Below are 13,533 nucleotides of genomic sequence, written 5' to 3'. Positions count from 1 at the left end.
TAGTGGGGGAATAAGGCATAGGGACCTAATGGATTTCCTTTACTATTCTTTCATAAGTTCTAAGATGTTCTTCAAGTTGATGTTTATAACATGGTGATTGAATTTTTTGATAGGGGGATTATTGATAAGAGTATAAATACCACATTCATAGCTTTAATCCCTAAAAATGACTCAATATTTGGTATTTCAGATCTGATACTTATTAGCCTTCTTACGAGCCTATATAAGATTATTGGTAAATTAATGTCTTTGAGGTTGAAATTGGTGCTACCAGAGATCATAGCTAGGCATCAGTCAGCATTCATTAAAGGGAGAATAATTACATATAGCATTCTAATTGCTTAAGAATGCCTTCATTCTAGAGCTTTGGGTTCAGAGCCTGGAGTTCTTGTTAAGCTTAATATGAAAAATGCTTATGACAAGGTGGAATGACATATCTTAGATGCGATCATGAAACGTATGAATTTTGATATGATCTGGATAAGGTAGATTAGGGGATGTTTGTCATCGGCATATTTTTCTATTTTAGTTATTGGCAGCCTAAAAGTCATTTTCAAAGCCTCAAGGGGATTGAGGCAAGGTGACTCTTTATCTCCTTTTCTCTTTACTTTAATGGCTGAAGGGTTTAGTCTAATGCTTAGGAGAGTGGAATGTAAGGGATAGTTCAATGGATTTAAGGTCACTGATGGTGGTCCAATCATTCACATCTTCAGTATACTGATGACACATTGATATTTTTTGTGATGCTAATTTGCAGCAAGTGTTGGCCATTTCTTTATTATTAAGATGTTGTGAAGTCACTCTGGGCTTCAAAGTAAACTTCGTAAAGACTACTTTGGTAGGGGTAGGCTGTGGCGGTACTTTTATAAATCATTTAGTTGGAAATATAGGGTGTGTTGTGGGTCAATTTCCTACTTCATATCTTAGGATTCCTATATCATATTCTAGACTCACTAGCGCTATTTGGGATCCAGTATTGAAGAGAGTTCATACTAAATTGAATATTTGGAAGTCCAAGTTCATGTCTCCAGGAGGCGTGTCCTATTATCCTTATTGCATATGCCTGCCATTCTAGTAAAAGAAATAGAACGCCTCATGCAAAATTTTTTATAGGATTCCCTTGATGGAAATCGTAAATACCATTTAGTAGGTTGGGATAAGGTTTGTGCTAAGTCGGAATAGGGTTTGGGAATTCGCAAGATCAAGTCAATAAATCAAGCCCACCTTGCTAAATGGTGGTGGAGGTCTACGCTGGGAGGGGATCAATTATAAAAAGAGGTGTTGGTCGCTAAGTGTGGAGTGGATCATGAATGGTTCATTGGGAAAATGAGAGGCCGTAATAGTCGATCTCAACTTTGGAAAGGCATTTACACTCAAAAGGAGGTGGTGTCAAGGAATGCGAGGTGGGAGGTTGGGAGGGGATCTGCGATTGAGTTTTGGAATCACAAATGGTTGGGGCCTAATCTCTTAAAGGTGTAATATAGAGAGTTCTTTGAAAAGTCCATTAACTAGCCATTGAAGGTGGAAGATACTTATTTTGTATGTGCAGAAATGATTAATTGGGACATTCGCCTCATTTATAATAGGGGTCCCAGACAGCATTTTGACACAGTTTTGTGATCTTTTGAGGGACTTATCCACAATTTATGTTTCGCATGAGTTTGATGATGAGGTGATTTGGGAGCTTTCAAATGATGGAGCTTTTTCGGTGAGATCTGCCTATCATTTGTTATATCATGATAGAGTTAGATGGGAATAACCAAATCTTAAATCTATATGGAAGTGGCGCATTCCACATAAGATACAAATTTTTTAGTGGACTTTGTCACAAAATAAAGCGCTAACTGTGGAAAATTTGAGGAAAAGGAGAAAAGTTATTGTCAATTGCTGCATTTTATGTAAAGAGGATGAGGAGACTGAAGATCATTTGTTTTCACACTGCAAATTTTATTTTTCCTTATGGAGAGATGGATGCTTCTTTTAATAGGGATTTCACTCCCTTTACCTGAACAACATATTCATATTATTGATCACTTGCATATTTCTCTTATTCCAAAGTTAGGTGTTATGAATTGGCAGTTACTTAGATCTTCAATTGTATGGGAAATGTGGCTTGAAAGGAATAGACGGATCTTCGAAGGTAATTGTTTAGACTTAGCTCAGATTATCCAGAATGTTTGGTTATGGCTGCCGGTCCCCAAAGAAGGTTTGGGGATTTCAAGAACTGATGTTTTCCTCAATCGTCGGACTTTGATGCTTTTTAGGAGGTAGAGACCAATTATTTGAAGAACTTGGATCCCACCCAGCAATGGTTGTGTGAAACTTAATTTTGATAGTTGCTCATATGGGAATCCTGGACTAGTGGGGCTAGGGGTATTGTTACAGACTCTTCAGGCAAGGAGATCTTTTCTTTTTGTGGCCCAAGCGGGATTGCTATAGCCAATAATGCTGAGTTTATGGCTGTTTTATAGGGGATTAAAATTGTGAATGAGCGTTATCCTTTACTAGGATGGGTGGTAGAAGGGGATTCTCTTATTGCTATTAATTGATGTTCGGGGAGTAGTAAGCCTCCTTAGAGTTATAGGAAGCATTGGTTATAGATTATGGATTTATGCCGAAATTAGATGGTTAGTTTCAACCATGTTTATAGGGAGGCTAATAAGAGAGCCGACTCTCTTGCTAAAAAATGGGTCGAAGCTAATTGTTAGTTTATTTATGCTTTATCTTTGTAATCGAGGTGTTGTGTTTTGAATAAAATTTTATGTGCACTTGTCAAAAAAAAAAAGAAGTATTCATGACCAAAATACTTTTCAAATCTCTCCTAAATGATAGAAAACATAAAAAAAAATTAAAAAATTTTAAGAAAAAATTATAAATAGGTTTCTTAATCTTTTGGAGTTTTTATAAACTTTGTTGAATTTTTTTCCAGCTAGGGACAACTTAGGCTCGGTTAGTCCCTGAGTAACTTGGCTGAGTTCGAGTTGACTAGGTCAATCCCTTAAACCCCCCCCCCCCCCCACCCCCCTACGTGTCCCCCCCTTCCCAGCACCCACCCCCGCCCCGCCCTGCCCCCGCCCCTGCCCCCGAAATTTTGAGTATTTCAACTTCCAAAACCTATCTTTTGTAAAAAAAATCATGCAATGACGTTTAAATTTTGAGTATTTCTAACTTCCAAAACCTTTTTTTTTTTTCCAAGAAATCATGCAATGAAGTTTTCGTTTTCCTCTAAATTTACGCAAAAGGATTTCATGCTCATCAGCATATGCTCCATTAATTCCCTTCATAAAATCCAACCTAGGAATATCTTAGGACTCAAATTTTGTTGGTGTAACCTCTTCAACTCATAGACTATTCTCAATAAATTTTTTTTTTTTTTAAATCACACTGGCTTGTAATAAAAATAATGTCTCAAGATTGAATAGAAACTATCCAAATTTTCAAATGATAAATCCAAGTATCAGTAGACTCAAAACCTTTTTTTTTTTTTTTTCTTTGAGAAATAATCATCTAGTGATTCTTAAGTGGTTTCCAAGATTTGAGATTCAAAAAAATCCTCTCGGCCTTTTACTAGAGGGAATAATTCTACATTATGCTCTCAAAGGAGCATAGTACCACATGTGCGGCCATGGATTCATGGGCTACTCCTAGACTTAAGGGGCAGCCGTGGAAGATTGACCTTACTATTGACCTCTCTCAACAGTCCAATCACCACCCTCCAAGTATTGTGTTGGACGGTGGAGATCATGTTGGGAACATGAGGTAAGTGGACGTGGCATATTTCCCATAGATTCTCTTTGGCGTCATATTGCAACATAAAAAACACAACGCCAGTTGTATTTCACGGGATTGCAATTGTTAAGCATCGAGAAAGAGACTCAATCAATCAAAATAGCATGCCATTGATAGAATCCAAATGATATGATAGGAAAAATTCCATTTAGGATTAATTTTAAGGACTCAAATTTTAGGAATATAATATCTTCAACCAATAGATTAACTTCAATAAAGAGTCCAAACTGCCCCCTCTGTGCAGTTGAAAAAAAAACGCAACGTCTCAAGATTGAATAGAGACTCTCCAATTTTTAGAAGGTCAGATGTAAGTTTTAAAAAACTCAAATTTTTTAAAAAAATTCTTTTGAAAATAATTATCTAGTGATTTTTTGGGCAGTAGATGTGCACTATGCTCCTCCGGAAATGCAGTATACATATTCTAGGTCACTCCCACAGTTAATATAGGGTCTTCAATTTTTTGGAGATTTAACATTCTCAATCTAGCTAGAGACCTCGAAATAAAGAGAGCTTTCATGTGTCCTCTATACACGCCTGTGAACAAAATATCTTAAAAGATTTAATGCTTTTCCAATTTTGGGATACTTAAATTTAAGTGTCTAAAAACTTAAAATCAAAATTTAAGTTTACCACGATGTTCACATGGTAATTCTAAAGTGGATTCCAAGATTTTCAATCAAAGAATTTTTCATTTGCCTGAGGGAATAGATGTAGACACTCGATTCCCACATGATTACATCATACAAACTAGAGAGATTTTATAAAGAGCATAGTTTATTTCTACTCCCTCGGTTAGAAGACCTATTTGAGAGGAGTTTTTCAATCTAAAATTTTAAGTACCACTTAAAGAACATTTGATGATTATTCTAGAAAAAATTGAAATTTGAGTTTCTATACTTAGATCTCACCAATCTAAAACATTCAATCTTGAGAAATTCTTTTTTTCTCAAGTGCATAGACGGTACAATTCAAAAATATTTCTATTGAGGGTAATTTATCGGTTGAAGAGGTTACATCGTGGGTCCTAAAATTAATTCTATATGGATTTCTACCTGAGTGTGTAAATGAACAGTCTACTCCTGCGACGGAGCCATGTTGAGAGAGAGAGAGAGAGAGAGAGAGAGATGGAAGAGACATTAGAAAATAAACAAAAAAAAGTCCACTGTCTTCCACGGAATAAACAAAAAAAAGGCCACTGTCTTCCACAATCGGTTTCCCTTTGTAATTCTCTTACTGAAGAATCTATCTGCCTCTCTCTCTCTCTCTCTCTTCCCCCAAAACTATAATTCTCTCTCTAAACCAGTAACCATCCAATCTCTTCCTCCATGGACAAAGAAACAGGAGCATCAAAACTGCAAGATAAAGAGCCCCAATTACCCATATGGGAAGCCACTCTAAGAGCCACAGTTCACAACCAACCTCCCCACAAAGTGTGGCAACTCTTAGAGGACTTCTTCTCCATAGAGAAATGGCTTCCGACCATCGACATCTGCAAGAAAATCGAAGGGATCAATGGAAAACCAGGTTGTATCAGATACTGTGCCGCTAGCTCGAACAAAGTAGGAGAAAATGACATAGCTTGGGCCACTGAGAAGCTGGTTTTCATTGATTCTGCTGAGAGAAAAATGATTTATGTGGTGACTGATTCTAATGTTGGGTTAGTTGGATATGAGGCAACAGTTAGTGTTTTGCCTGAATCTCATGAGAATGAAGAGAAGGGGAGTGTGATTGATTGGTTCTTTAAGGTTGAACCTCAAACTTTTATGAGCTATGAGGGTTTGGTTGAATATGTAAAAAATAGTTTGGAATATATGGCCAAGAAGATGGAAGAGTTTCTTTATGAAGAATAAGCAAAAGGTATCTAGTTTCTTCTTCTTCTTCTTCTTTTTTTTTTTTTTTTTTATTTAAATATTAGTTGTTTGTATGTATGTTTGGAATTATAAGTGTGCTATGTGGTTGAATATATTAAAAAACAGTGTGGAATATATGGTCAAGAAGATGGGGGAGTTTCTTGTGAAGAAGAAGCAAAAGGTATCTAGTTCTTTTATTTTTAGTTTTATTTTTGATTTTTTGTTTTTATCTTTGCAGTTGTAGGTGTGGTATAAAATCGTAAGTGTGGAAATGTATTTCTCTTATTATTGGAGGAATTTCAGCCTCTTTGTTTTTTGTTTGGATTTTTATAATGAATAACATGGTATGTTTTTTTGTGTGAATTACTAATTTTTCATCAGTGCAGTAATTTCTCATGAGAATCTCATGTTACAATGTATCTTGATTTATTTGACTATTTTTAAAATAGTCAGGAAAATATTTTGAAATAGCCAAATAAATGGGGAAATCCCTCTCTCTCTCTTTCTGTAGGTTGAAGAAGATGGGTAAGGGTAAAAAGTTTTAGTGGATCGAAAATGGGGATAGGGGCTGAGGATTGTTGTGACCCCATGATCTTTCTTGATATGTACATGGTATGCGAGGAGGGTGAGAAAGGCAGTTGTGGAAAAGGAAAAGGTTCCTTTACTTCCTTTACTGTTTCAAGTTCTATACTATTTAGACCAAATGAGTCATTGACTGTTTGATCTAGAGGGATTTTATTTTTAGGATTTATGAAATTTAGTACGTGACAAGAAAATATATAAAAAAATAATTTTTAATAAAATAAAATAACCAAAATAAAATTTTCAGAGGTATTTTGATTATTTTATTTTATCGGGAGTATTTTTTATATGTTTTTTGTTTGAGCGAGTTTAAGAGATGAGTGGACGTCCAAAATTTGGTGCCAAAATATTTTGTAGAAAAAAAAATGTATAGGTATTGACATCGTAATTGGATCCATCTTAGCCGTTCATTTAGATCTTATGTCTAGATAATGGGAAGTATATAACTACCGTGCATTAGGGGAAGTATAGAAAAATTTTAGAGAAGAATGAGAAAGGGGGCATGGACTACCCGTATGCTACCATGACCTTGCGTTACTACTATTAGGGCTGGCAACGACCCTGGCCGAAGCCCGACGCTATTCCTTGAGGGTCGAGCCGAGTAAAATTTAAAAAAAACAATGCAAAAAAGTATGAAAAAGAGGGGCCGGGTCGTGCCAGTGTTGGCTTGGTCCAAGCTCGGCCCTCAAGCTATATTTTGTGGCCTAGGCCCTAATTTTTTTTCGGGCCAGGCCGACTAGGCCGTGTCACTTGTCCATTGCTGCGCCTAACGAGAGAGCATCTATTTTATTTATTCTACTCTTTCTTAAAAGGCAGGCATATGACCCTAATTTTACTTCTCACCTGAGAGAGAGAGAACTTTATTTCCTTTGCTCTTGATTTCCTGCGTTTGCCAGGATTGATGATCCATAAAATGCAGTAATCAAGCTTATCATTGTCCAAAGACATGGACCTTTTTGAAATGTATGAAATAATATAGGAAGGGTTTTGGTATTTCCCCTAATATGTGTTTCTCCACCTATCCAGTTGTCCAATTTAGATCAAGTAAGCTACTAATCGTTTGATCTAGATTCGATGTTTAAGAGTATTTTATTTATTTTTAGTTTTTCTATAAATTATATGAATATGAAATTTGGTACTTTCACCCTTTTATTCTCAATAAAATAAAATTATGTCAAGGGGTAATAACATATGTTCAATAAAATAAAATGACTCCTGAAAACAAATATTCTCAATAAAATAAAATGATCAAAATAGCCTTGAAAGTTTCAAAGGTTATTTTGGTTACTATATTTTATTGAAAAATTATTTTTTAATATTTTTTACAGGTGCAACTTTAAGAGAGGAGTGGACGCCAAAAATTTGGTATCAAAATAGTTTGTAAAAAAAAAAATTAAAAATAAAATAGTGTAAAGACATAACATTGTGATTAGGACAATCTCAGCCGTCCATTCAGAATGGACGGTTGGAGAGGGAGAAGCATATAAGGTTTATCCCATAAGGGAAGCATAAAAAGCTTGCTCTTAATAAAAACTAGTATTTCAACAAATCATATTCCCTTTTACTTGTATTACCTCAAATTTTACACGCATATGTTTCATCTCAATGATGAATCTGAAAATAAGAAAACATATATTTACACCTCAAAAGAGGTCAAATGAGTCCCTATCCAACAATGAATCAACTTCATTCATTAGTGGGCATTGAGATTATGGCTTTTAAGAACCAAAAATCAATTTTCTCTTTAAGCCATCAAAAAAATTTATGATTAAAAATAAGAAAGTATACAAAGAGACTATTTATTTTTAGTAGAAGGTGGTCAAAATCACTCTTGTCTATCATATTTTAAATCACTTGATTGTAAGTATGTCATTGACCAAATCCAAAGTTCAAAAAAAAAATTATCGAACTTCATGATAGACCCCATATCATCCAATTTGACATATAATGGTTAGGAATCATGATAACCTCCTTGTAATAACGGTAAATGATATCATAGTATAAGATCCCTTAAAACAAAGCTCTTTTAAGGCGAAGATCTAACCATCACATTAAGTGGACATTCCTTGGGTTAAAATATGCACCTTTTGGGGCGCATTTTCAAATAGTGGTTTTTTTTTTTTTTTTGGATCTTCATCACAACGAAAGAGTGTATGGTTAAAACTTTCGGGTCAAATGCCCCTAATATGGTTTTTTATTTTTGTTTTTCTTCTATTTTGGCTCATAAACCCCAAATCAGTGATTTTTTTTTTCCTTTGTTGATGTTGTACTTATAACTCGCAAATGCTTGAGTTAACACACTGATAAACCCCAAATTAGTAAGTTTTTAATTTACTTTTTTTTTCTGTTTTTATGATGTTAAACCCAAATGGCTGCAATAATGTACTTTTTTTTTTTTGCTATGATTTTATATGATAAACCCCAAATCAGTGAGGTTTTTTTTGTTTTTTGCTTTTATTTTGGCTCATAAACCCCAAATCAGGGAGCTATCTCATTGATAAACCTCAAATCAATGAGTTTTTTTTCCTTTCTTGCAGTTTTTCCTAATAACCCCCAAATATTTGAATTAACTCACTGATAAACCCAAGATTATTGTTTTTAATTAATTTATTTACTTATTTTCATGATGTTAAACCCCAATGACTGCATTAATGTAAATTATTTTTCGCTGCGATTTTATATGATAAACCCCAAATCAATGAGTTTTCTTTTTTTTAATCTTTTTTTTGTTCTGCTAGTTTGGCTGATAAATTCCAAATCAGTGAGTTTACTCACTGATAAACCCCAAATTAGTGACTTTTTTCATTGTAAATGAGTTCTTAGGCACTGCAAAAGCTTTATTTCATGATTTTTATGTGTTATAAAACTTAATATATACATAAACTTTACACAAAGTTGTAGAGGCCACCAATGAAGCTAAAATTTTGTGTGAATATAGATCATAGGTATTGGGAGATTCAAATAATAATTTCATGGAATTTAAACAATTTTAAACTGTAAAACAAAATGTTCTTCATTCTCATTAAGTTTTATGTTGCATAAAATAACTAGGAAATTAGGCTCCGACTTGAAGAATTATTCAAGAAAAAAAATGTTTTATTTTGAGGTAAAATTTTATGAAAAAGTGAAGGATTGTGTAATAATCTCTGGTTCAAATTTCATAGTTTCTAGACAATGGAAAGCAAGACATTAGATTAGTATTAACTCGCTGATAGGCTGTAGTATCCTCTGTAGCAGACTTGTTTCACCCTTATGGTAAATTCTTTATTTGTAGCATAACTGTCTTTTGATGTTTTTTTTATCATCTTCTAAAACAATCTTCTTGGAGTATGATTTCGAAATAGATTTTGACTAAAATATGACCATACAATCCCAAAACTTGAATGCAGAAGGTAGTTTATCCTTGGTTGCCACAGATGGCTTCCTCTAGGCATCCTAAAGGTGGATGGACAAACGACTTTTATACATTGGATATGTTTACATTGCTTCATGCCCTTCATATGAAATGTCACTGATTCTTGAGTTTTCCTCATGGGAGGGGAGCATTGTTTGCCTTGTTAAGGAGAAGGTGAAGTCATCAGGTGAGATGGTTTTTTTGTAACATGTGGGTGTAGAGAGAGAGAGCATTAGATGGGGATGGACTTGATGACAATATTCTTCACTATTTATATAAATATTAGTATTCCTTGAATCTATTTATATTTTTTATAATATGTTGGATGAATGGAATAAACCCTATTTAATTACAAAATACTTTTTAAAAACTGCATTTCACAAATCATATCAGTGAAATACATAATGAACAATATTACATGCAATTTCTAGCTTTCCCATTGCCAAACATGTGAAACTACCAGTACCACAGTTTATCAATCAAGGTTTCCAGCTTTCACCTTACCAATTTTCACATGCATCCCAAAATCTAAGAAAGTCAGCAGCATGAGTGATTTCCATGCATCCCATAATCTAGAAAAGTCAACATCATGGGTGATTTCTAGAGACACAGCAGTGAAAATTATCCAACACTACCTTAAAACATTTAGAAAGCATATTTGATGCATCCTAATATCAACACCACCATAAAGGAAAAATTGATTATGAGTCCAATTTCCTAGATACATGGTTAGTCAAAATGGATGGTCAAGAGTCAATCATACATAGAGGATAAAAATAAAATTTGGACAAAAAAATAAGGGGAAAGAAAACAACGTAGAAAATTAAAATAGAGAAACACAAAAATTTATGTAATATGGCAATTCCCTAGGTCCATAGGCGGTAAACTTCTTTTTCATTAATCAGAAAAATATCAACATGGAGAATATAATAGTTTTAAAGCTCTCTCACAAGCTTTCAAACATCATTTTTTCTCTCTAGAATACTCACCCAAAGGATTACAAGAAATCACCCTCTTGTCTCTATATTTTGTACTCATATAATTTCTCTTTCTAGAGCAACATATTTATAGAGAGAAACCCATAGGACAAATGCTTGAGTCACATCCTCATTCCATCCAAGATTTTTGTAATTTCTTTTACGTAAGTCCAAAATCTAAAAGATACCAGATCCTATAAAATAGGAAAGTTCATATTCTAATGAAACTTGTCTCCCATGTTAACATTCTCCACATACTTCCATTTTCACTAGTTTGCTAGAAATTGCTATCAAACAGTTACAAATCATGAAGTAACTACAAGCATCAAGGAAGTGATGCATTTAATGTGCTTCCCCTTCCCGATGGGCTTAATCAATATATTTGTTGGATTGCTATCAATATAAGTTTTTTACAATAAAATTCTTCCATCTCATGCGACATCATAAATAAAGTGAAATTGATCATCAATGTGCTTAGTCCGGCCATGGAAGGTTGGATTCCTTGCTAAAACCAAGGCACCATAGTTATCATCATAAAGTGGTATCCCTTCTTACACAACTTGGAACTCTCCAAGTAACTTATTTAACCAAATTGTTTACTTAGATGCATATTTACTACTCAGCCTTATAGTACACAAAGCCACCACATACAACCTCTATAACAAACTAATTGCACTACCTCCCAAAGAAAAAACTTATCTAATAAGTAGACTTTCTTTTATTCAAGAATTATATGCAAAATTTGCGTCAACGTAACAATTTTCGATTCTGTCCTATTATAACAAATACCAACATTATAAGTTCCTTTTAAGTTACAAGCGATCCACTTCATAGCGGTTCATTAATCATGGTCAAGACTTGCTCTTTATCTATTTATAACTCCCACTGTTTGTGCCATGTCAGGACTGGTACTAAATATAACAATCATGATATTCCTTACTATTGAGGAATATAATACTAGAGATATCTATAGCTTTTTGCTCGGTGCTAAGACATTGTTTTGAAGACAACTTCATATGCATAAGAAATGAAGTACTAACTGGTTTAGTACTCTTCATATTGAAGCGCTACAAATCCTTTTCCACATAACTCTTCTAACATAATCAGATTTTAATATTCTTCATGTCTCTAAGTATACCCATTCCAAGAATTTGATTAATGGCTCCCAAATCTTTCATATTAAATTTCATAGCCAATTAAGCTTTAAGTATTGCAATATTATCTTTATTTGGTTTTATAATAATCATGTTATCGAAATACAATAATAAGATAATAAAGTTTTCATTACCAAAACCACAAAATAGGCATAATAGTTTAGCTTCATATCTATAAAAATTCAAGCTCCACATGAAATAACCAAATCTCTTGTACTAATACCTTTGTGCATGTTTTAACCCAGATAATAATTTCTTGAGCCTACAAACTAAATGTTATTTATCTTCCTCAGGTTAGGTCATAAAACTATCTTCTTTAAAATCACTATGCAGGAATGTAGTTTTCATAGTAACTTGTTCCAATGAAATTAAGAACAAAATAACTCTATGGTTATGCGCGTATAAGAGAGAAATTTCATCAAAAGCAATACCTGGCTTCTAAGTATAACCTTTCACAATTAATCGAATTATATACTTTTCAATAGCATCATCAGAACCTTTTTGCATCTTGAAGACCTACCTGCAACCAATTGCCTTTTGCCCCTCTAACGATTAGACTAGTTCCTATATTTAATTTATTTGTATGGCCTCCATCTCCTCTTCTGTAGATGCTATTCATTGATGGGCTTCATCGATCTCATATACTTCACTATTAGAAATTGACTCGCCCTCCTCTGTAATGTAGACATAGTATAAGGTATGGTCGTTAAGCCTTATAGGAGCATTTTTAAATATGTCAAATCTTCTCATTTAACACCACCTAAATATTTTTCAAGGATTTGGATAATTTTATGATCTTAGTCTTGACCACTATCTCGTTCGTTCTCATAGTTGTATTCCACTTCAATAATTTATGCATTTGGTTCTTCTTTTTTTCCTATATAGAATTTTCATTGAGAATAACATCTCGCCTATCAATAATCTTGTGATCAGTAAGATTCCACAACCTATACCCTTTGCACCATTTACATAGCAAAAAAAAACTATAGTTTTTAGATTTTGTGTCCAATTTAGTTTTCTTATCCTTTAGAGTCAAAGAATATGCATCACACATAAAAACACGAAGGAAAAAATAATCAATTGGCTTACCTGTTCAAACCACTTCTGGTTTCTTATAGTCAACCACAAAATTGGAAGACCCATTAATGAGGAAGCAAGTTGTGTGAACTGCGTTTGCCCAAAAATACTGCTTTAACCCAACAACACTCAACATACAAGTGACATACTTTATAGTGGTACAATTCATCCTTTCATTATAGTGGTACAATTCATCCTTTCAGCACCTCTATTTTGTTGTGGAGTCTCTAAAACTATCGACTTCGTAGTAATAAAGCTCTTTGTAATAACTACATTGCTCTTTCTAGGTCTCTGTAATTTTGTCCTCAGTTTAGAGAGGGGGGAATCATTGGGCTATTTTTCAACTCTCTACAATACATTGGTAATTCTATAATATAGGTTTTAGGGGAATACATTTTTCTTGGAATATGTTAATAAAAATTTTTATTGATTTTTTTATTAAACCAATATTATTGACTTAATCTCATTTTGGTAAAGGTCATTTGGAACTTAAAACTCAAGATTTCAAATCAATAACGAGAAAAAAAGTCCAAAAAAGTTAAAAAATAAGAACATTAATACAAGGAAAGATCTTTTTAATAAAAACGTTTTTGGAAAAAATATAAATGCGCTTAATGAATTCCATCAAAAAACATGTTTTTTTTTTACGGTTTTTGAAAAGGAAAAAGTTTATATAAGGATACAATCTTATAATGTAGAACTACGGATGC

The 13,533-nt window shown here is 33.6% G+C and overlaps 1 protein-coding gene across 1 annotated transcript; it reads left to right on the top strand.

Moving 5' to 3' along the window:
• The first annotated feature begins 4,925 nt into the window (after nt 1–4,925).
• Nucleotides 4,926–6,002, top strand: LOC18443401 (uncharacterized). The gene has a single exon (XM_006853591.4). It carries the CDS (start codon nt 5,115–5,117, stop codon nt 5,637–5,639), a length of 525 nt encoding a protein of 174 aa, XP_006853653.1. The 5' UTR covers nt 4,926–5,114; the 3' UTR covers nt 5,640–6,002.
• The last annotated feature ends 7,531 nt before the right edge of the window (nt 6,003–13,533 follow it).

Source organism: Amborella trichopoda, chromosome 5 (assembly GCF_054954075.1).
Source record: "Amborella trichopoda isolate Santa Cruz 75 chromosome 5, AtrichopodaSantaCruz75HAP2 v2.0, whole genome shotgun sequence".
Classification (NCBI taxonomy): Eukaryota; Viridiplantae; Streptophyta; class Magnoliopsida; order Amborellales; family Amborellaceae; genus Amborella; species Amborella trichopoda.
The sequence above is the reverse complement of the archived record's forward strand: the minus strand, read 5'-3'. Positions and strand labels throughout refer to the sequence as shown.

Bases quoted from the DNA above. Each gene is read 5' to 3' on its own strand.
- LOC18443401 (XM_006853591.4), top strand. From the start codon at position 5,115: ATGGACAAAGAAACAGGAGCATCAAAACTGCAAGATAAAGAGCCCCAA.